The 27,101-nt window shown below is 55.3% G+C and overlaps 1 protein-coding gene and 1 long non-coding RNA gene across 2 annotated transcripts; one reads left to right on the forward strand and one right to left on the reverse strand.

The window, feature by feature from the left end:
• Nucleotides 1-11,205, forward strand: LOC102463738 (aquaporin-2). The gene is made up of 4 exons (XM_075901674.1): nt 1-451; nt 4,783-4,947; nt 5,716-5,796; nt 9,119-11,205. The coding sequence occupies exons 1-4, from the start codon at nt 92-94 to the stop codon at nt 9,332-9,334; spliced, it is 822 nt and encodes a 273-aa protein (XP_075757789.1). The 5' UTR covers nt 1-91; the 3' UTR covers nt 9,335-11,205.
• Nucleotides 10,849-26,110, reverse strand: LOC142818910 (uncharacterized). Its single transcript, XR_012896609.1, has 3 exons — nt 25,599-26,110; nt 20,069-20,129; nt 10,849-19,161 (listed from the first exon to the last, which is right to left on the reverse strand). It is a non-coding gene; the product is annotated as an uncharacterized LOC142818910 (long non-coding RNA).
• Nucleotides 26,111-27,101: the final 991 nt, after the last annotated feature.

Raw genomic sequence — 27,101 nt, forward strand, 5'->3', positions numbered from 1 at the left:
TATATATACACACAGGGAGCGTGATCGCACCCCGCACCCTGCAGGGAGCCGCACACGGCAGCGCTTAGGGGCATTCCCAGCGCGCCCCAGGATGTGGGAGCTCCGCTCTGCAGCCTTCGCCCGGGCTGTCTTCGCAGAGTTCCTGGCCACGCTGCTCTTCATCTTCTTCGGCCTCGGCTCTGCCCTCAGCTGGCCGCCGGCCCCCCCGGACGCCCTGCAGGTCTCGCTGGCTTTCGGCCTGGCCGTCGCCACGCTGGTGCAGGCCGTGGGGCACGTCAGCGGGGCCCACCTCAACCCGGCCGTGACGGTGGCGTGCCTGCTGGGCTCCCACCTCTCCTTCCTCAGGGCCGTCTTCTACGTGGCGGCGCAGCTCCTGGGGGCGGTCGCCGGGGCGGCGCTCCTGCACGAACTCACCCCGCCGAGCCTCCGGGGACAGCTGGCCATCAACAGGGTAAGGAGGCCACCCACACGGGGGGATGAACAGGAGTGGTGGGTGATTAGGGAAACTGAGGCAAAGTGACGCGAGGCTGGGAATAGAACCCAGGTGTCCTGCTACCCAAAGCCATGTTCCAACTACTAGACCACACTGCCTTCTAGTAGTAGCAAGTGTCTGTCCAACCTGCTCTTAGATATCTCCAGCGATGGGGATTCCACAACCTCCCTGGGCAACTTATTCCAGTGTTTAACTGCCCCAACAGGTAGGAAGCTTTTTCTAATGTCCAACCTAAACCTTCCTTGCTGCAATTTAAGCCCATTGCTGCTTGTCCTGTCCTCAGAGGCCAAGGAGAACAATTTTTCTCCCTCCCCCTTGTAACACCCTTTTAGATACTTGAAAACCGCTAGCATGTCCCCTCTCCATCTTCTCTTTTCTGAACCAAACAAATCCAATTCCTTCAGCCTTCCCTCATCCATCATGTTTTCCAGACCCTCCGTCATCTTTGTTGCTCTTCTCTGGTCCTAATGACCCCAGGTGTCCTGACACCCAGCGCCATGTTCCAACCTCTAGGCCATACTGCCTTCTAGTTGCGGAACTAAAACCCAGCAGTTCTGGCTGCCAGACACCCTTGTTCTAACCCAACTCCCTCCTGCTGGGAATGAATCCAGGTGCCCCGACAGGCGGTACGGCGTTCCAACGGCTAGATCGTGCTTCCTTCTAGCGGTGGGGATACACCTGGGATGTCTTCGCGCCCAATTGTCCCTGCTCCATACAGTCCCCGGTGCTGCTCAGGAGAGCAGCCAACAAGCGGCAGGCAATACACAGCCAAGCGGGCATGAGAGCGGGTTGGAGTTCCTAGCACAGCCGGGAGAACCCTTCTCGGGAAGTGTATTACACCACCGATGCAATGCCCCTGTGTCTAGTGAATCTGGCATATGGGGCGGGGGTCTTCCTTCCCGCTGGTATTTCCTGGATGCTGGTGGCATGAAAGCTGGCACGACAGTTGTTTTTTTAACACGACGGCATCAGAGGAGGCTGGTTAACGCTCCACTGCAGGGAGATCGGACGTGTTTTCTCACGACCCTAGGGCAGGGGGCTGGACTTGATGACCTTCTAAGGTCTCTTCCAGCTCTATGGTTCTATGATTCTATGACCTTGCTGAAGAAATTGGTGGATGCCGCGACCCAACAAAATGAGACTGGCGTGTGGGGCAGAGGAGAGGATCTTTGGGGTGTAGGAGGGGGCTCTGGCTGGAGGGGGGGTCACCTCGAGCGGCCTGTAGGAAGAAGGGATACAGTAGGCTGGGATACCACACGTGAAACGAGATTCCTTCCCCGACAGGATGGCGCTGGAGTCAAACCTCCGTCGCTTGGATAGCGCTAGCTCCAGGTTGGTAAAGGGTCTGCGTGGGGTGACAAAAATCAGGCGACTTTCGCGGGGCCCCGGGCAGCCGGAAACGTGCTTCTTGGTTTAACTGCAACAGCGGAGAGCGGAGGGGAGGGGGGAGAACTGGCTCCATAGGAAGTAAGGGAGAAGTCAGAGAAAACCTCGCTAAGCCCTGGATGGCCACTGGACTACCACGTTGCTGCGAATGGGGTTCTCGTTCCCAAGTTCAAGGCAGGTCAGCTACGGCTGTGATCTGCAGTGTAGACGTAATCTGTGTCTAGACCAAGCTGCAGCCACACCCGTGGCAATCCAGAGTTCCGCAATCCCTGGGTTTACACCAGTGGACTGCAGATCAGCACCCAGCCACTGGATGGTGTCGGGGAGCCCAGGCTGGTGCTCCAGCCCCGCCCCTCCTTGCAGGGCTCTGATTGGCCCTCATCCTGGACAATAGGAACAGCAGGGGGCGGTGCTTGGGAGCGGCGGGGGACCCGGAACCGTGTGCATCCCTGGGGAGCTGTGTCCCAAACCTGCTTCCCGGCAGCCCCCTCCCATACACTGAACCCCTCGTTTTTAGCCCTACCCCAGGGCCCTGACAATCTGGTGTGCGAAGGGAATGTGGGGCGTGTCTTTCTGCTTCCCCGTCAAGGGCCACACCAGTGAGGGTTTTTTTTCTCACACATGCAGCCCCCAACTGATTTTTCTGTGGGTCAGCAGCCCCCCAGGCTCAAAATAGGTTCCCCACCCCTGATCTAGCCCTTAACCTTCCTGGGAGGCAAAGAGGCCACACAGCAAGGGGGGAAAACCTGCAGGTGGACTTTCTGGTTCTGGATAAAACATCAAGATTTCAGTGTGTAGCAGAGCATGTGTCGGGCTCCGGCAGTGTCGCTGGCCCAGAGATAAGATCTCAGCCAGGACTGGCAGCACTACAAATTGGTCAGTTAACACGCAACCTCCAGGGGTACCGCCCTGGAGATTAGCTTAAGGGAACGTGGGTTAGCTACGGGTCACCCTGTATATTGCAAAACCGACACGGCCGCAGGTCACGAGTGACATGAATTTTGTGGGTCTTGTGAGCGTCCTTCCTGGGTCACCTCACAACTACCAGACAGCTGGATGTAAAGTGGCAGGATCGCCTTAAAAAGAGGCACAGGATTGGACTAGCGCCCAGGGAGAACCAGGAGACTTTTGACAGACACTTAAAAGGAGGCGAACGCTATGAAGCGACACGCCAATGCTCTTGTGTACAGTGCCCCACCCACGAGCCTACGGAACTCACTGCCACATGATACTATTGAGGCCAAAGAGCTTTGAGGAGCCCCTCAAAAAACTAGGAGGACCCCTGATTCCAATCCGCTCTTGTAGATAGGGGATGATCTAGGGGTGCTATGAAGAGAGATTGGAAAGACTGGGACCTTTCAGCATAGAAAAGAGGAGACAAAGAGGGGATATGAGAGAGGTCTATAAAAAACCATCACAGGTACAGAGAAAGAGACTAACGAAAAGTTATTTATTTGTTCTCATAACATAAGAGCTACGGGTCACCCAATGAAATGAATAGGCAGCAGGTTTAAAACACACAAAAGAAAGTGTTTCTTCACGCAGCACACAATCAACCTGTGGAACTCCTTGCCAGAGGATGTGGTGAAGACCAGGACTTGAACAGAGTTCAGAAAAGAGCTAGAAAAGTCCATGGAGGTTAGGTCCATCAACAGCTATTAGTCAGGATGGGTAAGACGGTGTCTCTGGCCTCTGTTGGAAGCTGGGAATGGGCGACAGATTGATGATTCCCGGTTCTGTTCCCTCCCTCTGGGGCACCGGGCATTGGCCGCTGTTGGCAGCCAGGACACTGGGCAAGATGGACCTTTGGTCTGACCCAGTGTAGCCATTCCACTGTTCTTATGTGCTTGGTCCTGCCATGAGGGCAGGGGACGGGACTTGACCTCTCGAGGTCCCTTCCTGTTCTAGGATTCTAGGATCCTAGGATCTGTTGACAGAGATGGAGGGGCCCAGGCTGAAAGCACAAGGGCGTCTCCCGGGAGGACTGAGATGCACTGACAAAGCAGGTGCAAAGGAAGGGCAGAGAGAGAGGGAATTTGCAAAGCCAGATGCCTTGGCAAGAGCTGGCCAGGTCAGGAATCTGAGACTGCAGTGGGTGACGCTCCTAGGGCTGAGCTGCTTGCACGGAATCTGCTTATTCCATCGCGTCTCCCGGCCTTCCAGAGGGAGGGACCAGGCAAGGCTCAGCAGGGCGGTGCACCAATTCGAAGGCCAGGAGGGACCCCGTGGCCATAGAATCCGACCTCCCTCAAAATCCCGCGTAGAGCAAAGCTAGTCAAAAAAGCCGTCCGGTCCGGATTTCAAAATGGTCAGTGATGGAGCGTCTCCCGGGATCCCCGGTAAATTCCTCCTCCCCTCCCGCAAGGACGGCTGCATCCTTGGCTCCCAGATGTACAAACACGTTTCCATGTAACCGCATCCAAACACGAATCTCTTGCTTGCGCCCAACTGACCAAGTTGTCTCGATGCCGAGCCGGCCCGGCCGCAGGGCCGTCTAAGGCAGCTGCCCCAGGCCTTGCGTTTTGGCGGGCCCCGAGGTGGCGGCCTCACCCGTCCTATGGACGGGACAGGCCCCCACATCGAGGTTAGCCCGGGGGTTACCGGATGGGCCCGGCCCAGGGCGGCAGCGGGACTCGGGTTCCCCCACTGTGACGACAGGAGTCACGGAAAACAGAGCAACCCAGCAACCGCTGCCGTGTACCAGCCAGGTTCCTCCGCTCCCCCATGACGGTGGGAAACAGGGTGCCCCAGGCAGGCCAGGATGCTCCCTTTCCTGCTGCTGCCCCACTCCAGGCCCCTCAGAGACCCCCCCAGATCGCATCTCTCGGGGGGGGGGGGCTTTGGGGAAGGGCTACGAGAGGGGTGAAGCCCGTGACTGACACTCCTGTTTCCTCTCGTTTCAGCTGCACAACGGCACCACCCCCGGCCAAGCCGTCACCGTCGAGCTCTTCCTCACCCTGCAGCTGGTGCTGTGCGTCTTCGCTTCCACCGACGACCGGAGGAGCGACAGCCTCGGCTCCCCAGCCTTGTCCATCGGCCTGTCTGTCGCCGTCGGACACCTGCTGGGGGTGCGTCCCAATGGCCTGGCGCCGGCACGCTTGTGGGGTAGATCCAGGACACACGTGCGCCCATGCCCCAGAGAGCTTAACGGGGGGGAGGTGCTCCACGGAGCCGAGGCCCAGGGGCGAGGGTGCCAGCCGGGGATTCATGAGCCCTGCCATTGACATTGGGCTCTGCCACCGCTTTCCTGTGTGGCCTCGGGCATGCCACTTTGCCGCTCTGTGCCTCAGTTTCCCCAATGGGGAGTGGCATCACCAGGGGTGTTGCGAGGCTAAGTGAGGTGTCTGATACCACAGCGAGGGGATCAGTCTGTGTTTGTGCAGTGCCAAGGAGGGGAAGGGGGAGTCCCAAAGCGCGGCAGTAACAAATAATCAATGGATCCCTCCTGCCCCAGAATCCCAAAGCTAGAGATGGAGCAGGAGCAAAAATCCTGCTTCCATCGGTCTCAGCTCCTTAGCGCGGAGGAGGAAACGGACGAGATTCGCCCTCTCTCTCTGCTGCAGATGGGGGAAACGGTCCCCTGCTTTACTGGTTAGCCTGCGCTCTGCAGAGCTCCCAGCAGGAGGCGCTGTACGGGAAATTCCCAGCTACTCCAGGCCCCGCCCCTGCCAGCCAGAGCCAATGAGAGCCTGCAGCCACAGGCCAGCACGAGGCCAGCTGGCCGATGGGCCGCGGAAAGATTCCAGCCAGTTTTGCTAGACCAGGGCAAAGCGCTCACCCCAGGGCTGGGATTAACTTTGTTTCATGTTGAGTCGTCTCCCCGCCTTCCCTCCCAGATCCACTACACCGGCTGCTCCATGAATCCCGCCCGCTCCTTTGCCCCGTCTGTGATAGAAGGCGACTTCAGCGCCCATTGGGTAAGAATTCGGTCCTCCCACGCCTCGCAGCAGGGTGTTATTTTGGCAGGGCGGGCTGGCGTGCCGAGGGTTGCCAGTTTTGGTTGGACCCATTCCTGGAGGTTTCATCACCGGACCTCACCTAGGATTTGAAAGGAAACTTTAATTTCACGAGGCTTTAGGATAGGGGTGGGGAACCTCCGGCCCGGGAGCCGGGTGTGGCCCTCGGCTAGTCTGGATCTGGCCCCTGAGGCTCAAGGCCCTCCCTAGCATTGGGGGGCCAGCCCCCTGCTACACCCCCGGGGCTGTCGTGCACAAAATCTGCTACACTGCCCCCCCCCAGTTCTGGTGCGTGAGGGGAGGCGGGGAGGGTCTTTCTCTTCAGTTCGGGGGCCACAGCGAGGGTTTCCCCCTCCCCTTCTCCCTTGTGTGTGGCCCCCGACTGATTTTCCTGTGGGTCAGCAGCCCCCGACCCAAAAAAGTTTCCCCGCCCTCTTTAGGATAATGCTGGAGGACTGGCAGACGGCGCTCACGGTAGCACTCCGCAGGTGCACCGCCCCCTCCTGTACCCCAGCTAAAATTTAATTGGGGTGCTCCCCCATTCCTCTGGGTGTCCCTCCCTTCACCTCCCACAGGACTAGGCTATCCAGACACTGGCGTGTCAGCATTTCCAGCACGCTCACCTGGCTGTTGGCACTTTGACAGTGAGAAGGATCATAACAATAACAATCATAATAATATTCTCCACACCGGAAGAAAGATCTAGAGATAGCGTCACCTACTGCTGCCAAACCAGAGCCACTTACTCCCCTGAGCACCAGGGCTACGTTGCCACAGGGAGAGCATGTGGGGCTTGGTCTCTGTTGTTCGGCAGCAGGCACAAAATCTCCAGCGCTAAACTCTAGCTCTTATCCCACGCGTCGGAGCCAGCCGGTTCAAGTGCTCCGTCCGAGATGGTCGGCGTTGGTTTGGCGTCAAGGGTTTGTGCTCAGTGACCCAGAAAAGGGACAGTGGAAGAAATGCTTTCCTCATGCTTGGCCAGCTCGTGCAATATTCGGAGAGTCGAATCGACTTCCTGGGTCAGAGGTCAGGCGGCCGCCATCTTGAAAACGTTTTGTTGGGGTGTTGACCAGGAAAATGTGCTGGGCGAGCGCAGATGCGGCACGTAGGGAAGCCGTGTGGTACTTTTGCAGAACGCCATTGGGTTTGTGTGAGTTCTGCAGAAATCACACGGCACTCTCATTTTATTCAAACCACCGTGGTTTAATAGTGATAGAGATGTAGCTGTGTTAGTCTGGTGTAGCTGAAACAAAAGACAGGACTATGTAGCACTTTAAAGACTAACAAGATGGTTTATTAGGTGATGAGCTTTCGTGGGCCAGACCCACTTCCTCAGATCAAATAGTGGAAGAATAAATTGTATCCTTTGGTATATATGGTTGTGACTATTTTCTTCCACTATTTGATCTGAGGAAGTGGGTCCGGCCCACGAAAGCTCATCACCTAATAAACCATCTTGTGAGTCTTTCAAGTGCTACATAGTCCTGTATTTTGTTTCACCGTGGTTTAAGGCGGCTAGAAAACAGCCACACAGAGAGCTCACAGCCAGCGGCTTCTGAGTTCGTTTTGAAAAAGCTCATTGATTGGATCTTTGATCCACAAAACCAACGACAAAAACACAGGGCTGCTTTCAGATCCATGTTATCAGAACCACCAGACGCTGGGGTTGGATAGTTCCGACCAAAGGTTCTGGTTTGGAGTCCCGGATATCGAGATGGAGTAAATATAGATGGAGTAGACCACAAGCTAACTAGGAGCAGTCTTGGTGCAGACCAATTCTACAAGCCAAATACACAGAGAAGGGTTGGGATTACAATTCATCCACAAATTGAATTCTCACACCTATGGCCTCAATTGAGATAATGGATGGCTGGGACATTATCAACCGACCAAACAAGGAAGGTGCCAACAGCTCTTTGTTTGTGTAGATTCTTGTGTTAGTACACTTCCTTTCTAATTGCTATCCTATGATCCTTATCTGCTTTTTTTAATTAGCCAATCTTTAGGTGCTTATAGATTACCAGTTTTGCCTGCTTGGTTTTCCCTTTGATATTTATATACTCTCTGATTCTTATTTCCTTCCCCGTCAATTTTTTTCCCTTCCTCTCTCTCCCTTCTCCCCTATTTATTTTGAGTCTGCCCATCCTAAACTCAAAACTCCAGTCATCTGAAGAAGTGGGCCGTGCACATGATCCCATCTACATGTTTTGCTAGTCTATGAAGTGCTACCAGACTATTTGTTGTTTTTAAGTTTATCCTGTACAGACTAACTCGGCTACGCCCTGAAGCTAAATAGGAATCCATAGTGGGACACTGTTGCAAAAAAAGCAGACATGATTCTGGGAGGCATGAACAGGAGTGTTGTGAGCAAACGAGAAGTCATTCTTCTGCTCTACTCTGCGCTGGTTAGGCCTCAGCTGGAGTCTTGTGTCCAGTCCTGGGCACCGCATTTCAAGAAAGATGTGGAGAAACTGGAGACGGTCCAGAGAAGAGCAACAAAAATGATTGAAGGGTTTAGAAGACATGACCGATGAAGGAAGACTGAAGGAACTGGGCTTGTTTAGTTTAGAAAAGAGAAGACGGAGAAGGGACGTGACAGCAGCTTTCAAGTCCCTAAAAGGGTGTTACAAGGAGGAGGGAGAAAAATTGTTCCCCTTGGCCTCTGAGGATAGAACAAGCAGCAATGGGCTTAAACTGCAGCAAGGGAGGTTGAGGTTGGACATTAGGAAAAACTTCCTACCTGTTACGATGGTGAAGCACTGGAATAAATTGCAGCAAGGGAGGTTGTGGAATCTCCATCTCTGGAGATATTTAAGAGCAGGTTAGACAGACATCTCTCAGCGATGGTCTATAACATGGGTGCCCAAACTGGGGGGCATGCCCCATGGGGGGAGGAGCATGAAGAAATAAAAGGGGGACCTGAGGTGACCCCCCCATCAAGTTTTGCTGTCCCCCTCCGTTCCTTTTTTTTTCTCAACAAGGTTTGCTGCTATTTTGGGGGGAGGGACGTGAGGGTTTTTCAACAATCAAAAAGGGTGCATGATACCAAAAAGTTTGGGAGACACTGGTCTAGATGGTGCTTGGTCCTGCCGTGAGGGCAGGAGGTGGGACTTGATGACCTCTTGAGGCCCCTTCCAGTTCTAGATTTCTACAATTCTATGATTCTCGGGGGGTTGAAGATCCGACTCCGATCCATAAAGATCTTGGGCCCCTTTTCAGTGCCAGCTAAATGTCTCCTCCAGCTCGTTCTAAAGCCTCGTTTCTTCTTTCTCCATCTCCCCAGGTCTTTTGGGTGGGCCCCTTGGCCGGAGCAGCGGTGGCCTCGCTGATCTACAACTACATCCTCTTCCCCCACGCGAAGACCCTGTCGGAGAGACTCGCCATCTTGAAAGGTGTTGAGCCCGAGGAGGATTGGGAGGAGCGCGACATTCGCCGGAGGCAGTCGATGGAGCTGCACTCCCCACAGACTCTGCCAAGAGGCATGACGGAGAAAGTCTAGCGCTGCAAAAGAAACTAGCCACGTTCTCAGGTAGCCACGCTCTCCAGCATCTTCCGGAGGGACAATCGCACGTTCCGACGAGCCCCAAACGCACTCTCGCCACCCATCCACCCAGAAGTTGCCCCAATGAGCTCAAAAAAGGTTTGTTTTCCTTCTCCGCTGTGCCTTTCTCCCTGGTCACCTCACTTAACCTGCCCTCTGCTCGCCAGCTGTAGGGCATGATGCCACGTGCAATCCCCTTGCCCAAAACAAACACCGACTTGGCCTACAGAACTCCTCGTGGCCCCGGCATGGCAACATGAACCAGGACCGATTCCCAGCTCTGCACTCATGTGGCCTGGCACTCCGCTCCTGTGTGCCTCAGTTTCCTCATCTGTCAAATGTGGGAGGGATCACTCAGTGGTTTGAGCATTAGCCAGCTAAACCCAGGGTTGTGAGTTCAGTCCTTGCAGGGGCCGTTTAGGGCTCTGGGGCAAATCTATCAGGGATGGTACTTGCTCCTGCTGTGAGGGCAGGGGACTGGATTCGATGACCTCTCAAGGTCCCTTTCCGTTCTATGGGATAGGTATATCTCTGAGGTTCCCCCCCCCCCCCCAAGAGATAGGTACTTGCTGAGCACTTTAAAGCATGAGATATCAGCACTGTATGTAGGATTGCTGCCAATTAGCAGAGTGGGGAGATGGCTACCTATTCTGGCCCACTTCCCCCTCCAAACCCCCCCCTTGTTACCCGGACCCACACCCACATGGGGGGTTTGCTCCATGTGATGTCTCACGCACGGCAGATTCCGGGGCGGGGGTCACACACCCAGGAGGTTTCCCACAGACGCATGAAGGATGCATCGTTCAGCCTCCTACAAGGGCTTTCAGAAACTTTGTCCGGCTGGTACACCCCCTTAGCCTGTATTCCCTGCAGCTGTCTCCGCAGGTGCGGGAAGTACGAAGGCAGGGGGGCGCTGCAGTGCCCCCACATTTTCCACCTGCTACACCAGCCCAGTGTCCCAGCCCCCACTGGCACCCTGCCACCAGCCCTGTTCCTATGGGCTCTGCAGCTGGGGTGGAGAGGGGGGGAACACAGCCGGGGGGGCCACAGCGCCGCACCCCTCCCTTCAAACTACTTCCAGTGCCACTCGCCATCTCTAAGCTTGTGCCAGAGACATTTGCCTCCAAGTTTGCTGCACTGTATTCAAGCACCTCCTTACCCCCCCATATTACATTGTCACAGACACCTTTGTGAGGCTCTTACGTAGCTGCCGCATCCCACATCCCACCCCAGAAGTGGCTGCATTTTCCCAGCCGACCAAGCAGCGACGACGTCACCTGTTCTGTTCCAGGACTAAACGAACGGCTCTCTTGTCTCCCAAGCTCCTTCTTCCAGTCAAAATAGTTACAAAAAATAGTTAAAAAAAACCTTGCCCTGCCTCTGTGTAAATTGAACTGGGGTGCTGTAAGTCCCCGATTTAAAATGTGATCTGAGTTAGTTGCAACATACCTATCATTTAAACCACCAATTTCTTTTTAAAAATACCGCTTGTTTTGGTTACTCTCCGACGGACAACTCAGTTCTCAGTAGCTGGCAGAAGAACTCAAGAAACGTACCCAGAATTTCTTAGCCATGAGAGAGCACAGATAATGATTGTATAGATTTATTTAGGTTCTTCGTTTTCACCTTCCAAAACTCCCCGGTATCAGGGACTGTTTTCTTTCTTGTTTCCACTGTTAACTTATTATTCATCGGGATTGTGGGTAAAGCTACAAATGAAATTGAGCGAAGCCGTGCAAATTCATGGGTTTTAAATGTGGCGGAATATTTGTTGTACTGACTTCTAATAAAGCACCTTGCCTTTGCTTTGACAAGTCAATGCCATAAAAGAGTCACGTGGCATCTGTCATCCCAAACGGCTTTACAAGCCTCCGTATAAGATGAGATGCTATCCTTGTGCAGACAAGTAAAAAACCCTGGGGGGAGGGAGGGAGTGTGTTAAGTTGTGACTTTAAAACCGAGTCATCCTGCAGCACCTTTGGAGTCTATAGTATCATGAGCTTTTGTGGATAAAAGCCACTCCCTCAAATTAATCACAGGACAGTAATTTATACCTGGCATAGAGACATTCAGATGTGAGAGAACAGATGGTAGAAGCAGATCCCTAAAGATCACTCACTTGCCGTTAAAATGCAGCCACCTCTGGGGTAGAACGCAGCTACCTTTCAACCACCAGCAACGCGCTGCCGCTTTTTCCTGGTTTTGGATGGGGATCTTGGCTGTTTTAACCTTTTATAAAGCCCAGAACACATCGGCCAGCTGGGGGCATAAGCTAAAAATCGTTCTCTTAGCAGGACTCCGGCGTGCCACATTTTTATGACACACTTGAGACTGATTTTGTTTTCTGCCACACCCGCGTTAATGTGCAACAGCATCCTGTCCCAGCAGACATCGATTGGCCTACACCGATCAATGGCGCGACATCCTCTGATAACTCTTGCCTGTGACCAATGGATTTATGCCGATTTACATCAGCTGGTGATCTGGCCCCATTGACTCCAGTGGAGTTACACCCGTTTACATCCATTGAGGATCTGACCGTCTGACTTCTGAGTTAGTTACACTGAACTACACCCACTGGGGTAATGGCTTATTCACTTAAATGGAGCCACTATTTATACCAGCTAGGAACTTGGTCCCACCCATTCCAAGGGATTTAGGCGCCTAAGCGAGTTAGGTGCCTAAATACCTTTGAGGATCTGGGCACCGGTCCATTGTCTTCACTGGAGCTGGGACCATTTACACCCCTGAAGCAGCTGGCTCCTTTGTTGCAACGGCGCTAAGCCAGTTTACACTCTGCCCCTGTTTACACGAGTGGTTTCGCTCCAGATTTACACTAGGGTCAGGCGTCGCTGGGTGTCTCAGGGCACATATAAGGGCCCACTCCGGGAACTACCCGGTGCTAGAGAAATGTGAGATGGTTATCCTCTCCGAAACGCCCAGCCCCACACTGCTCTGGGATGGCCCCGAGCCAGCAGAATGACCCTTGTCCTTCTGACCTCCGGCAGCAGCAGCGTCAGCCAAAGGGCGGCTGCCACCCAGGGCATCTTTTTATCTCTCTCTTCGTCCATTAGCCTCTGGATCACCTTGGCCATGACCCTGAGGCTGTTGGATTCGCTGCCCCTGAGCCTCCCACGGCCCCATTGCAAGCCATTTTCCCGTGGCTGCAGTGTCCGGAGAGGCACGTGAACGCTGCGGCAGCGGGTTGCAAAGTGCTCTCCGAAGGTGGGCCATAGAACCGTGCCCATTTTACAGATGGGCACACTGAGGCATGAGGGGATGATTTGCCCCAGGTCACCCCCAGCAGTGCTAGGACCAGACCCCAATATCTAGGCCAGTGCACTAGCCAGTAGGCCATACTGCCTCTCGGTTAACCAACCAGGTACACCAGTCCGTTTGAAAATGCAGAAATACCTCCAAAACATTGAGAAGGAACTGACATTGCTATTGTTGAACAGAGCCGTTGAAACAGCAGTTCATCAGGATTCATTTTTTCCTCACGCTAATTTGCTTTGAGATATTCGCTTGAGATTAGGGCCGCTGATGGAGGGGGGAAAAGGGGCTGGGTGCTCGGGGGAGGGTAGTCCCCAGCCATACCCCTATTGCCCGAGGCCCCATCCCTTTCGGGGGCCCCCACCAAGCCCCCCCACACCTTACCCAGAGCCTGGGGAAGTCTGTCGCCAGTCCTGCTTGAGTTAACTGTGATGAATTGACAACTCTACTATTAACCCCATTTTGCAGAGGGAAACTGAGGCACGGGGAGGCTACGATTAGGTCTACCCTCGCCTGTTGGCCGGTATAACTTATGTTCCTCAGGCCTGTGGAAAAGTAACCTTCGGAGTGACACGGGCCGCTACGGCTCATGGGGGGCGGTTTCACGATGTCGCCAGGCGAACGCTCTCCCCCGGACCTCACAGCTGCACCGCGGTACGGTCTCTAGCGTAAACAGGGCCCAAGTGAAGGCAGGAAGCCACCGGGGATTTGAACCCGGCTCCCTCAGCTGACACGGCCGCCTTGCGCAAGGCGGGAGAACGGAATGTGCCGCTCTCGCAAGATCTGCAGGGGAGCTAGAAAGAAAACATTCGGACGTTTCTACTCGGGTCCAGACTCACAAGCCCAAGTCTTTCGATTCCTTCCTGCCCCACGCCTGGCCCACAGCAGCCACAGGGCCCACCAGCACATGCGTCAAGACGGAGGCACTGGCCTCATTCACAGGCAAGTTGATATCAAAGGCCTTGCCCTGAAGTTGGTGGCTGAATTTCCAGTCCAACAGGGTCACGGAGGGGGCAGGGAGACACAGGCCGAACTGGATTTTCCAGGCCCACGGGCATGCTGCCGAAGACGGTGTGTTTCTGCAGGGAGCCCTCGGTGCCGAGGCTGGACAGACAGTCCTGGAGGGAGACCTTCGCCCGTAGTCATCCTTGAGTGACACCGGCGTACATCTGGAGTCACTCCGCTGGTCACTTTGCAGCTTGTGACCCAGGCCAAATGGTCCCCCGCCGTCCGGACTGGCCCAGTGCAGACCGCAGCAAAGATCTCGGGGATAGAAAATTCGTATCCGCCAAAAATGAGCCGCGGAGATCGGCATCCCTGTCAGCGGCCGTGGGTAGAAAGCGCAGCTCTGCAAATCTGCCGGGTTCTCGGTACAAACTCTGCATCCGTATCCGCCAAAAAGAGCCGCGGAGGACTGTCAGGGACGAGATCTGAACCCCCCCCCCGCTCCAAGGGCCTGGATGCTCCCCGACCTTGACCCCCCGTGCAGCCTGGACTCCTTCCGCTCCGGCGGTTTCCCGCCCCTCCCGTCTGGCCCGGGTGTAAAAGGGGAGCTTAGCCCAGGCTCTCCACTGGTGTGAATTCACACCCCTCCTTTGACTTCCAGAGAACGGTGGCCGACGCCACCAGTCTGTGCCGTGCCTCAGGGGGTTAAAGAGCTCCGCGTTTTTAGAGAGGCCCTTTCCCCCGGCCTCCTGGGCCGAAATGCCTGCTCCCCGCTGCAGCCGGGCAGTGTGCTGTGGAGGAGCTGGCGGGTGTGGCCCCCTTACCCCCCAAAGTGGCTGCCTTTCTCGCGGTCGGGTCTATTTATGCGTCTCCAAGGGGCTCGCGGTTTTTGAAATTGCAGACGGTCAGGGCGCCTCCTCTGAGTCCGGCAGCCACAGCCACGTGCCGGGAGGGAAGCGGGAAACCGCCGGCTCGCCCTCACCGGGAGACAGGGCCGCGTGGCCCCGACAAGCCCAGCGGATTGCACTCCTCCACCGCTCTCAGCTTTCCTCCATCCTCCAGCCTGCTGCCAACCCCCCTCTATTTCAGCAGCTCCCCCTTACCTAGGGGTTCTGTGACCCCCCCATCGTCCTCCCTCCAATATCAGGATCCCCCACTTCTCCCCCCTCCATTTCAGCAGCTCCCCCTTACCTAGGGGTTCTGTGACCCCCTCCCCCCCAAATTGTCCTTCCTCCAATACCAGGAACCTCCACTTCCCCCGCCCCATGCCAGAGGTCCGGGCAGGCCCCCGTTCCGACGTCTCCGTGCCAGGACTACAAAGCCCCCTCCCTAGCTTGCCTGATGCTTTCACCAAAAATCCCAAACATCGCAAAAAAAAAATCCCCCATGCTCCTCGCTTTCCCCCGCCTTTCTCTGGGACGGAAGATTGTCCCCACCGGCCTTCCGTCCCAGAGAAACAGAAAATACACCAGACATTTGACATGGATTATTTTTACCGGACAGGGGCCAGAAGAAATGGAGTGTCTGGGTGAAAACCGGACACCCGAGAGCCCTGCCCCTCCCCAGTTGGCGGGTGGGGGGAGGGAGGACTGAGGGGTTAATGCCTCCAGCAGTCAGCGGGTTGTTGGAGCAGTTTGCATTCTCCCCAAACAGCAAAGCAACCCCAGGCTAAGCCCTTGAGGTTGACCGATCGCTGACCCCCGGCATCTCACCCTTCGCCTCCTCGCGTCTCCTCACACGGGAGGGCGAAGGGCCAGGAGATCAAAATGCATCCCCGTCTCTTCGTGCAGCTTCACCTGCTGCCCTCTGGAGCCCGCAGGTCCCCCCCTGGAGACTTGGGATTCCAAGGGTCAGACGGCTCCGGGGCACATCTCAAGCGCTATGCACGCTCCCGGGGGAGAGATCAGATCTCGGTCGCCTGAGTCCTTAGCATGTCACTTAGGGGTGGCTGGACACTTTACGGAGAAAGCAAGGACTTAACTGGTAGCTCCAGGAGGGCTGTTGATTTTGCCAGACCACAGCTGGGGCCTAGAATCCTAGAACCCTAAAATGGGAAGGGACCTCGAGAGGTCATCAAGTCCCGGCCCCGGCCCTCCCGGCACCACCAAGCCCCGTCTAGCTTGGGAGTTTTCGCACTTTTTTTCTCACGGCCCAGTTGAAGAAACTCTTGGATGTCCGTGGTCCCCCCGAATGTGATGGGAGGGTGGGCTCTGGGGTGGAGCTGGGTGCTTTGGGGTGCAGGAGGGGGCTCCAGTTTCGGATCAGTCCCCTGGCTTCCCCTCTGCTCCAGTATTGGCTGTTTCAGAGAAAGAAAGCCCGAAAGCAGCCGCTTGGGTTAATCTGCCCGCAAGGCACGTTCCTTCCTGACCCCTGCCATGGTCACAGAGGGGTTATGCCCTGAAGCCTGTGGGTTTGTCTAGCGCTTTGAGATCTTGGCACGGAAGCCGCTAGAAAAGAGCGGAGCCGGACTGGCACCAAAGCAGGCTTGCTGTTTAACCCTTTCCATGCTGCAGAATCCCAAATGCAGTCACCTCTGTGGTGACGGATGCCAGGCAGGTGGACGAAGGACACCATAGCGAGATGGGGGATATTTGCTTCAGGGCAACAGGATAAACGTCGCCTTTCTAACGGGTTATCTGATCGTAGTAGCACCTCAGGCCCCGACCGAGATCAGGGCCCCGGGGTGCTGTGGGTTGCAGACATGTGTCAGATTTGATCAAACAAAGTAGCTGAGGTTTTTTCTAACTCCGACCACCCATCGCTGCCCCGATGCATAGACACAGAGAGGCAAAGGGGTGGGAGACAGAACTGACTTGCCCAGTGGAAGTTTTGGGAACAGAAGCCGGCTCTCCCGGATCCGCACACCAGCACGCTAACCACTAGGCCTCCTCACCTTTAACAGCCATGCTGACCAAACAGGGATGCACTTTTGAGGTTTTCCCCTGGAAGAGCCCCCTCCAACATACACACCCCAGACAGACAAAGGACTAAGACCGTCTCTACATTGCAAAAATGCTGGCGACCGACATCAGCATCTAGCCACGGTGGTTATTCAGTCGCCGGGGAGCATGAGCCCCTGGCTTCTTGTCGGCCGGGGGCATTGGCAGACGGCTCCCGAAAGCCAGTAACAGGTGACACGAGCAACCCAACGTCTACACTGGCCCGACAGCGACTCGGCACGCCACTGGGAAGTGACGTAACTATATCGGCAAAGAAAGACCCCCCAGACCTCAGACCCCTGCTGGTGCCATGTAGTGACACTTAGGGGTGTCTGAGGGTTTGACAAACCCTGACGAGAACCACTCACCAGCCCTGCACTGCGCATGCGCCAGTCCGGCACTGCACATGCACGAAGCGCCGGTAAATGGGGTGCACGGAGCAACCGGCTGAAATCTACTCGCCACGGGTGAGTAGATTCAGCGGTTTGTTGAGCCTTGGATATTAGGGTTGCCAGATGCTTTTGCAAAAAAATCCTAAACATGACGGGGAAAAAAATTGATTGAGCAAAAAAAAATAAAAAGGTTGCTGTGCCTTTAAATTCCCGCCGGCCTTCCTTCTGAGAAAAACAGGACATGTAAAATTTTCTGGGTTTTTTTTACCAGACAGAAGACATAAATACTGGATTGTCCGGGCGAAAACCGGACACCTGGCAACCCTAGCATGGATCCCTGGCCCACAGACAAATCCACTGGGGGCCCTCACATGCCAGAGCCTAGAGGGGCGCAGGCTAGCAGATTTAGTGGGGCCCCCCTACACTCTGGGGTGGGGCCAAAAATGAGTTCAGTGTGTGGGAAGGGGTTAATGGGGAAGCGGGCTAGGGGCGTGGGGTCTGGGCAGGAGGAAGGGTGCGGGAGCAGAGTGGGGGTCCTGGGGACTGGAGGGGTGCAGAGGGTTGGGGTGGTGACCTCGGGCAGGAGGAGGGCAGTGACCTGGGACATGGAGTTGGGATGTCAGAGGGGTTGGGGTACCAGAGGCGGGTTCTAGCTGGGAGGTGCTTACCTAGGTGGCTCCCGGCCAGCAGCCCGGGCTGCTCAAAGCGGCTGGCTGCTCCCTGTTCCTTCGCATGCTGCCCACAACACCATCTCTCAGCTCTTATTGGCCCAGCCGTATTGAGCGGTTTGGGGCTGCTCCCTGCCTGAGGGTCCTGGCAGGATGGGCCGTGGGCCAGATTCCAAGGCCTGGAGGGCCACATCCGGCCGGTGAGCCACATCCAACCCGCCCCTGGGACACGCCATCCCCTGTGGAGAGCACATGCTTGCCAGAGAGAGGCGGGTGCTGGCTAATTAGTGGCTGTCGAAGTGAGGGGTGTGTCTGGCGTGAAAACACGACACCGAGGGACACGGCTCCGCCGACGGGCATCGTTCATTCCGACCGACGGAACACGGGGCGAGACCGTCGCGCCTGACCGGGGAGGGGTCACGGCTAGGCTTGAACATCTGGCTCAGCTGCCCTCGCGTTGCCACGGCTACGAGAGCAGGGCTTGAAAAACAGCACCAGGCCCGGGGCCCAACGTTGGCCATTTGGGTCAAGGCCTTCCCAACCTGCCAGCCCGGCCTTTCCTACCCTCCTCCCCCCATGTTCCAGCCTGGGTTGGGGAAGGCTGAGGCCGTGGGCCATCTGCTCTTCCTGCCCCATGCTTTGGGGAGGGGAGGCCTGCTAGGGAGGGCAGGGTGCTTGGCTCCCATGGGGCGCTGGCTGGAAGGGGCAGGAGAGGAGCTGTTAGCAAGATCCAGATCAGGCCTCGGCCATGTTTGGATGCAAGACTGGGGCCCACACCCAGCTCTAGGTAACATCACAGCTCTCTGCTGGTGATACCATCTAAGGGGCAGACACCGCGGGCCTGACTTTCCATTACCAAGCACCTTGCATCACCATTTACATCAGCGCACAGTGGTGCGAAATGCGACAGTTGGAACCTCTCTAGTCCGGCACCCTCTGATTGATGCCGAACCAGAGAGTTTGCCGGACCACGGGAGCTCAATATCGTCCAGCAGCATTCCCAACACTTCCACGGCTTCCTGGGCTCGGAGAAGATATGGAGGGGTAAGTCAGAGTGAAATAACAGCCCAGAACACGGAGAGCCAGGACTTGGAGCTGTAAACAAACTTTATGAGACCGCGGGAATCTTGGCCACCCCCATGATAAGTGGACATCCGGCGAATTCAAACCATGCCGGACCACAGAGGTTGCCGGACCAGAGAGGTTCACCCTGTACTAGGTCCGAATTTTACGGCTCGTTTGATTAATGTGCATGGCAGGAGAGAACCAGACCCCATGTGTCTCGCTTCTCTGCAAAGTGACACCGGCAGCAACAACACTGTAATACCCTTGTGTCAAGGCTCCACTTTGCCCCAGGCACCTTAGCTGGGGCCTTTCTTCAACCTTGCGGTTCTGTCACGTCGCCCAGACCCCCTGCGAGCAAAAGTTTGCTCAGACGTCCCGATGATTTCGAAACAGACTCGTCTACCCAAGAATCAGGCCGAAGAAAGTTGGAAAGAAGAAAGACGGTGAATCAGCCGTGTCTTGTAACCATGGGAGCAAGATTCAGGGGGTGACTCCGCAGAAACCTATAGGGCGGGATGCATGATCCGGCATGATTCTTGCTAGTGGAAGGTTGTGGTGCTTTTATACACACACACACACACACACACACACACACACACACACACACACACACACACACACTTACTTCTCTCTTCTAGCAGTTACTAGTTAGCAGTTACTAGTTAGCAGTTGGTTCTCTCGTCTAGCAGCTACTTGTTAGCAGTTACTTCTCTCATCTAGCAGTTACTGGTTAGCAGTTACTAGTTAGCAGTTACTTCTCTCATCTAGCAGTTACTAGTTAGCAGCTACTTGTTAGCAGTTACTTGTCTCATCTAGCAGTTACTGGTTAGCAGTTACTAGTTAGCAGTCACTTCTCTCATCTAGCAGTTACTGGTTAGCAGTTACTAGTTAGCAGTTACTGGTTAGCAGTTACTGGTTAGCAGTTGCTTCTCTCGTCTAGCAGTTACTGGTTAGCAGTTGCTTCTCTCTTCTAGCAGTTACTAGTTAGCAGTTACTAGTTAGCAGTTGGTTCTCTCGTCTAGCAGTTACTAGTTAGCAGCTACTTGTTAGCAGTTACTTGTCTCATCTAGTAGTTACTGGTTATCAGTTCCTACCTATTAAATACTCCAGTAGCAAGAGCATATGGGCAAGAAGAGAGGGGTGGCTGGTAATTGCTGTTTTCATCACTATGACCAATAAATACCCACCATTTTTCAAAACAAAATCATAAGGTTTTTGTTTTGTTTTGTTTTGTTTGTTTTCTTACCACCACTGAACCTCTGGATTCAGCCAATGGAAGGTTTCCGTGGAAGGATTCGATTGCCAAATGTTATTACCCATTTTGCCGTAGCATCTAGGTTTGGGGCCAGCTCCTCCCCCCCCCCCCTCCTGCCCTACGCCACACAAACCCAGAATGAAAAGAGCTCTCACCTAATTGTAGTCTCACTTCTTGTGCTTTCAAGCCCACATTTGAAACTGACCAGTCAGAAACCTGGATTGGAAATTAGCAAATCAGTCGCTTCCTGGTTGAGGATCAGAAAATCAAGCCAGCCCTCCCGAGGTTCTAATCATCCAGGATTTATTTGCTGAGTAACTCACACGCCTCCCTAGGAAAGGATATGTGTGTCTCTGACCGTCCTAATTTGCTCACACCCATCGGGCTGTGGAAGAAAAGAACTCGGGAAGTGGATGCTTGTGATCTTATTAGGTTACATTGTTTGTCTAAGAACAAGATTGTTAAGAGGGAAACAAAGAAAACTCCCATCCTCAGAGCAAGCATAAGTGCCATTCTTTTGCATTCCTGCAAGTTTTCCCCACTAATCTGAACCTCTCTGCCCACCCTTCATCCCCCCGCCCTCACTGGAGAATTTTTATGCTGACCCCTGATTCACTGGGATCCCCCCCCCTCCAAGGAAACAAATCTGGAGTCCGATTCAAGTCAAGGGAGTTTTGCATCCACATGCACACCTTCTGATTGGATTGTGAACCGTCTCTAAAAGAGGTGTTGAGCAGTGTTCCCACTAATCGTTCCCCAGTGGGCAGAATAAATTTTGTGACGTGCGCCAAAGCATGCATAGATGTGCACCACCCATCAAAACACATGCTGCCCGCTGTGAGCTCTGCTCACCAGCAGGGCAGCGTTGGAAGCTCTCCGGGGCGGCCGCACGAGGGCCCAGCTTAGAGGGAACAGAGGTGTTGAGTGACTTGTCCATCAGAGACCATCCTTCTATCTGAGGAAGGCCCTGTGGGTCAGAACCTGTACAACAGATGCCCTGGGTGTTGATTGTGCACATGGCGGGGCAATGCAGCCTACTTCTGTGCTAGCAATGTTGTGAAAAAGTGCTCAGGAAGGGGGAGGGGGTAGAGTTTGGGATCCAGCTGACACTGCATGTAGGGGTTTATAGGAGGTGGAGCATCATTACTCATGTTGGATTCGAGCCAGGACATCTTGGAGAACCAACCCACAAAACTTTCATCAGCCGATGCCAATGGGGCCAGGTGTGTTCGGTGTTTCTCCGCTGAACAGGCCCGGTTTTTACTTTGTTTGGCTTTCTGCTCGTGATCCCCAGACCTGGAAGTCTGATGATTATAAATTCTGCTGTTTCCAACCCCGACTCCTCGAGGATCTCATGGGTGTGTTTGCTGCAAGCCCAGACTTCCAGAGCGGCAGTCGGAATAGAATTCAGCTTTTTTCTGCTCTTCAAGAGCAAGCCCCTGATTCCGAAGTGAAAAGGGAATCTCCCCCAGGCTGTTAGCATTGTAGGGACTAGGACACACACAGTTCTGATTTCAAATCATGTTGCAGTCTGTGCGCCCCTCTTGGCTGGCAGAATGCAGCCAGCTCTGGGTGGGACAGAGCAGCTGTGAGCAAAGCTGCAGAAGAGTTTTCACGAGTAACACAAGCTCTAGGGAGACTTTTCGGGAGGGGGGAATGCAATTTGTGGCGAGGTGGAATTTTACTATCAAACGCCCGACACCTTGCACCAGAAACGTGCTGGGGTTGGCAGTGAACGCGAGGGTTCGTGACATCCGCGTTACACGTGAACCAGAGCCGGGCTCTGCTCTACCTCGTAAGCTCGGGGGTTACATATCGGTTTCCTGCAGTACAGCTCTCTGATCCGGCAGGCTTTTCTCTTTCCAGACCCCTTTCGGGAGTCCGATTGGTCTCGTTTCCCCCCAAGCAACTTTCTCCTTCCTTAAAACTCCTGGCGTATGACATCAGGCCCCAAACCACAAAAGCGTCACCATGCGCGACGCTGGAAAAGGGGTTTCCTTTCTCCTTTTCGCCACCCACCCGTCACCCAAAGCGCTTGGGATCGCAATGCCGTCCTTCCCTCCCAAGATGGAGCCGGGTCAGTGTTGTCTGTAGGAAATGTTAGACTGGATTTTGTTGGCGTTTTTTACAGCGGGGGTTTCCAGACGCCGGGGTGTGACCCAGGACTGGGCCGTGGAATATCGGGGTCTGGGGCCCATTGCTGCAGGGGATCTGATGAGCAGTGGAGGGGCTAAGGCACCTGGGTGTCCTGCCCCACAGACTGCGCCACGCCCCAGAAGTGGCAGCTCCTAGGTGGAGGGGGGAAGAGCACATGGCTCTGCCCCCTACCCCCGTCTCAATCCCTAGCTCCGCACTCCCATTGGCTGGGACCCTGCTGCCTGCCAGCTGCTTCTGGGGCGCAGGAGAGGCAGGAAGCTGCCGTAGCCCCCCCGGCTGCACTGCGGATTGGGAACCACTCAACGTCAGCTCCTCCTGCCCCAGCTCTGCCCCCCCAAGCCGGAACCCCCTCCTGCACCCCGAAGCTCCATCCTCCGCCCCGCCCCGGAGCCCGCACGCCAGTCCCACGATATCGGGTCGCGGCAGCACCGATTTTCCTCCACGGAGTCATGAGAAAAAAAAGTTGGAAAGCCGCCGCTGTTGTAAAACGAGGCACCCACCTAGCGGGGCTGAAGTAGCCCCTGAAAGGCCTCTGCCCCCCCCCCCCGGTTTGAGTACCCCGGTTGAGCCTGGGGGGGGCAGTTGTTCTGGGAAAGCAGCCTGGCGAGGGAAGAGGGGTAAATCCTCCCCTTCACCTTCGAGGGCTTTGCCCCCGCGTCACTGAGACCGAAATCTGGCCCTGGGCCTTGTTAACGGGTTACAGACAATCGAAATTTCCCAGCGGGTGCATAACGATAGGGCCCCTCCTCCGCTGAAAGCGTGGGCGGGGGGAGGCAAGCCCCCAGCTTCACCCCAGCCCCGCCCCTTCTGTCAAGGCCCCGCCCCCAACAGGTTCCAAGCCACCTCCCCGCCCCTCCCCCCACCATGGATAGGCGGAACAGCATGCCGCATCCCCTTCCCTAAGCACAGGGAGGGCGGGCGCTCGGAGGCAGCAACGCTCTGCCCACCGTGGGTCTCGGTACTCCCTGGGGGCGGAGCATGGGCGGGGCCAGGATGGCGGTTCGAGAAGGCAACGCCTTCCCTTGCCTAGGGTACCTGCCGTCCCTGGCTGAAAGCATCCTGCCGCGCCTGCATTCATCCGACCTGCCCACGGGCCCGCTCATCAAACCGGGTCGCGCTGTGGCCAAAGGACGGGCCAGCGCACGGAGAATCCGGAAAGAGCTCAGAACTGGCGTCCGAAGGATCGGCCTCGCCCCAGCGCCCGAAGAGCGGCACGTCTACGCTCCCGCAGCCCCCGCGGGGATTCACCTAGCCAGCCCGTTTCAAGAAAGAGATTGGCGAGCTCTTGGGGAAATCCAGTGGCTGAACGGGAGCGGAGCTGTTTGGAAAATCAGGCCCTGAATGTGGGGGGCCGGAGGTTTTGAAAACCTAGGCCGGTGGAGGTGGGGGCACGTCTTGGGGCTCCTGTGAATGTCAGTACCCTTCTGTAGCTACCGCCGGCATCCCCTGGGATTTTAATTTGGGGTGCCACTGATCTGGAAAAGATGCCCTTGCTCTATAACAGATTCTGGGGGACAGGGGAGCTGACAGATTTGCCAAGGGCAAGGTGGAGGAGACGGCTCCCACATTCCCAGAAGGGGCGGGCCTCCGGCAGAAGGGGCGGGGCTGAGGCATCCAGACCTCAGCACTGCCCGGAGCACACTGCACGGTGCTCCAGCGGCAATTTAAAGGATCTGGGGCTCCGGCCGCCTCTGCTCCTGCAGTATCAGCAACGTCAGCTGGGAACCCCAGGCCTCTTTCATACACCAGAGCTGGGGGCAGCTGCCCCCTTACCCACCCCGGTAGGCGGGTTTGCTGGGGGACATTTTAGTGATCAGCACCTTCCCCCCTGTGGCTTTCTCCAGTGTTTTTCCACCAGTGGTACCAGTACCCTTAGGAGTACTCGAGAGAAGTCTGAGGGGTACGTCAGCACAACTGAAATTTGGAGAAAACTGAATTTTTGTTTTAAGTTTGACAGCGCTTTATTATTTTTGGACTTTTTACACCCCATTCACCGCAACCTTCCATCACCTGCCCAGCTATGATTAAGTTGTTTACACAACTGTGTTGCAATGATAGAAAAAAAATGCTGTGTGTCTGAAAACTGAAGGTATTGGGGTACTTTTTTTTTTTTTTTTTAAAGGGGGTACTTTATAAAAAAAAAGTTTGAGAAACACTGTCTACCCGGGAGAGCGACACTGCGGAGATCGATCTCTTGGGAGTTGATTTATTGGGTCTAGTAAGGACACGATAAATCGATTGCTGATTGCACTGCCGTCGACTACGGTACCTCACCGGGGTCAATCCCCCACGGTAGGGATGCTAAGGCACGTCGACTCCAGCTACTCTATTCACCTAACTGGAGTTACGTATTGAAGCGTGGAATTATAGAACCTTAGAACTGGAAGGGACCTCGAGAGGTCATCAGATCCAGCCCCCTGCCCGCACGGCAGGACCAAGCACCATCTAGATCATCCCTGATAAATGTCTATCTGACCTGCTCTTAAATGTCTCCAATAATAGAGATTCCACAACCTCCCCAGGCAATTTATTCCAGTGCTTATTCACCCTGACAGCCAGGAAGTTTTTCCTACTCTCCAACCTAACCCTCCCTTGCTGCAATTTCAGCCCATTGCTTCTTGTCCTATCCTCAGAGGTCAAGGGGAAAACATTTTCTCCCTCCTCCTTGTCATACCCTTTTAGGGACTTAAAAACGGCTCTCATGTCCGCTCTCGGTCGTCTCTTTTCCAAACTAAACAAGCCCAGTTCTTTCAGTCGTCCCTCCTAACTCCTGTATCTTAAATCGACTTTGCCCCTAGTGTAGATCTGTTTGTCTCCAACATCTGGCTGCAGCTGGCCAAGAGGATGCCCTAGAGCAGAGACTCTTCATTAGGGCTATGCATAGCCCGGGGGGTCACACAGGTCTTCCAGGGGGTATCTCGACCCCTTTGCCTTGTTTTTGCAACAGGCTACCTGAAAAGCACCAGCAACGTCCGTCTGAACGCAAGTGTCACCCGGCGCCGCACTGAAACGCAAGGGCAATGGGTCGAGTCCAATCCCCTTGTTTGATCCAGGCCAAGCGAGACAGGAAGCCCCATGCGCGGGAACGCTTTGCCCCCCCACCCCCGTGCCGAAACTTGGGGGGGGGGGACGCAAGCCAAATCCGGCTCCTGAAAGGGGAAGTCGTCTGGCAAGGCAGAGAACGACCACCCTAGAGAGCTCAGGTCTCAGACAGGGAACAGGGAATGGGTCTGGGCCAGGAGCACCCCGAGATGACTCTCCTCACCCCTAGGGTTGCCGGGTGTCTGGTATTGACCCGGACAGTCTTGTATTTTCGCCTCCTGTTCGGTAAAAAAATCAGAAAATACTGGACACCTAAAATGTCTGGTATTTCCTGATTTTTTTTCCTTGCCAGGAGGCGAAAATACCAGACACCTGGCAACCCTACAATATGCTCAGCAACAGGGCCCAGCCCCGGGCCCCCCTGGCCCCTCTCCAGGCCCCCCAAAATCCCCCCTCTCTTCCCCCCCCCTGCCCCCCCCCTCTTACCAGGTTCCACAGGGGCTTGTCTTGTGGCTGGCAGAAAAACAAAAAGCCTCTTCTTAAAGGGGCCATGCTGATTTTTTGTCTCGGCAGTTTGTTTGTTTTTTGGGGGGGGAGGGATGTACGGTATTTTTGGTTAAACCATCTGACAACCCTACCAGCCCCTCTGGGGTCCCCTCCCCAGCCGGAGCTTGCCGACGCTCCGGAGAAGGGCTCTGTTTATTTACCCCCATGACTTGCGAAAGCCCAGAGGGCCGAGTCAAGCGCGTGTGTTCACAGGCAGCCTGCCAGCTTTGCTTTCCAAACACCTCTGCCAAGGCAGCTCCCGACAATGTGCCCTTTTTTTAGGCCTGGCCTGGGCCCCAGCACAGCCCGGGCTCCCTCCTGCACCAAGCGGTTGCTCCCCCCGTAGCATCACCCTGCAGCGAGCCCCAGCTGTTCAAACCCCGTCCCGCTGCCACGGACCCGCCGGTCCTTCAGGATTCCACTGGCGGGTGGTTCTTTGCGGGGCACCCACTCCAGAGCCCTCTGCCAGCTGCTTTTAGCCTTCTCCGGGGCAGCAGTGGGTCTTCCAAGCCTAGGCACCGTGCAGAGCTCGGCCAACCTGCCTTTCCCAGGTGGCTCCATTCCCGAGCTGTCCTGCCAGCTCTACCAACCCACCTCTGCCCTGCTCAGCCTCTCTGGAACCAGGACAGCTAAGTCATGCGGGCAACCCAGCCAAACAGCCCCCTCGGGGGATGTTAGACAGGGTTTGGGCCCCAGAAAGGAGCCAAGACGTGTGCAAACCTCCCCTTGCCAGCTGGGACCCGAGCAGCAGCAAGTAGGAAAACATTTCCCCTTGGAGCAGCGGTTTGCAACCTTTCCAGATGACTGGACCCCTTTCCAGAGGTTGATTTGTCTTCTGGGCCCCCGCAAAGTGCACGGCACGTAAAGCTTGCTTGCTTCCAAAAGCAGACATAGAAATACAGAACCGTCGCAGCCCGCTAGTACTGAAAAATTGCTCCCTTTCTCATTTTTACCATTTCATTCGCAAATACACCGGCTGGACTCTAAATAGCGTACTTACCGTTCCACATAGAGTCTACAGAGCAGAAGAACCAAGCCACTGCAGGACTTTTGGGTTGGTACCGACTTCGCCAGGGCTTTTTAAACACAGTCTGTTGTAAAACCAGGCGAATGCCGTGGGGAAAATCTGTGTACCCCTGGGGTACATGTACCCTGGGGAGAACCACAACTTCAGAGGCCCGCAGGAGAAAGATCTGCAAATTCAAGGGATGCATTTGTTCTGCAGGTTTGAAGTCTCGATCCGAACCCCTGAGTTCTGCCTTCTAGCCTGTGCCATATAAATCCTCTAGCATAATATCCCCACTTCCACCCCAACCAACCTGCCTCCTGGACACACCAGACCCAGCTTCTGACCCCAGACATGCCCGTGTAAATCAGCAACATCTGCCCCCAAAAGCGTCGCTCTGGGCTGACAGGGGGAGGAGAAAATGACCAGCAAATCTC

This window comes from Pelodiscus sinensis, chromosome 19 (genome assembly GCF_049634645.1).
Source record: "Pelodiscus sinensis isolate JC-2024 chromosome 19, ASM4963464v1, whole genome shotgun sequence".
In the NCBI taxonomy this organism is placed as follows: Eukaryota; Metazoa; Chordata; order Testudines; family Trionychidae; genus Pelodiscus; species Pelodiscus sinensis.

Excerpts from the sequence above, each read along its gene's own strand:
- LOC102463738 (XM_075901674.1), top strand. The coding sequence starts at position 92 with ATGTGGGAGCTCCGCTCTGCAGCCTTCGCCCGGGCTGTCTTCGCAGAG. Across the intron at positions 452-4,782 it reads GACAGCTGGCCATCAACAGG|CTGCACAACGGCACCACCCC; the intron begins GTAAGGAGGCCA and ends CTCTCGTTTCAG. Across the intron at positions 4,948-5,715 it reads CCGTCGGACACCTGCTGGGG|ATCCACTACACCGGCTGCTC; the intron begins GTGCGTCCCAAT and ends CTTCCCTCCCAG.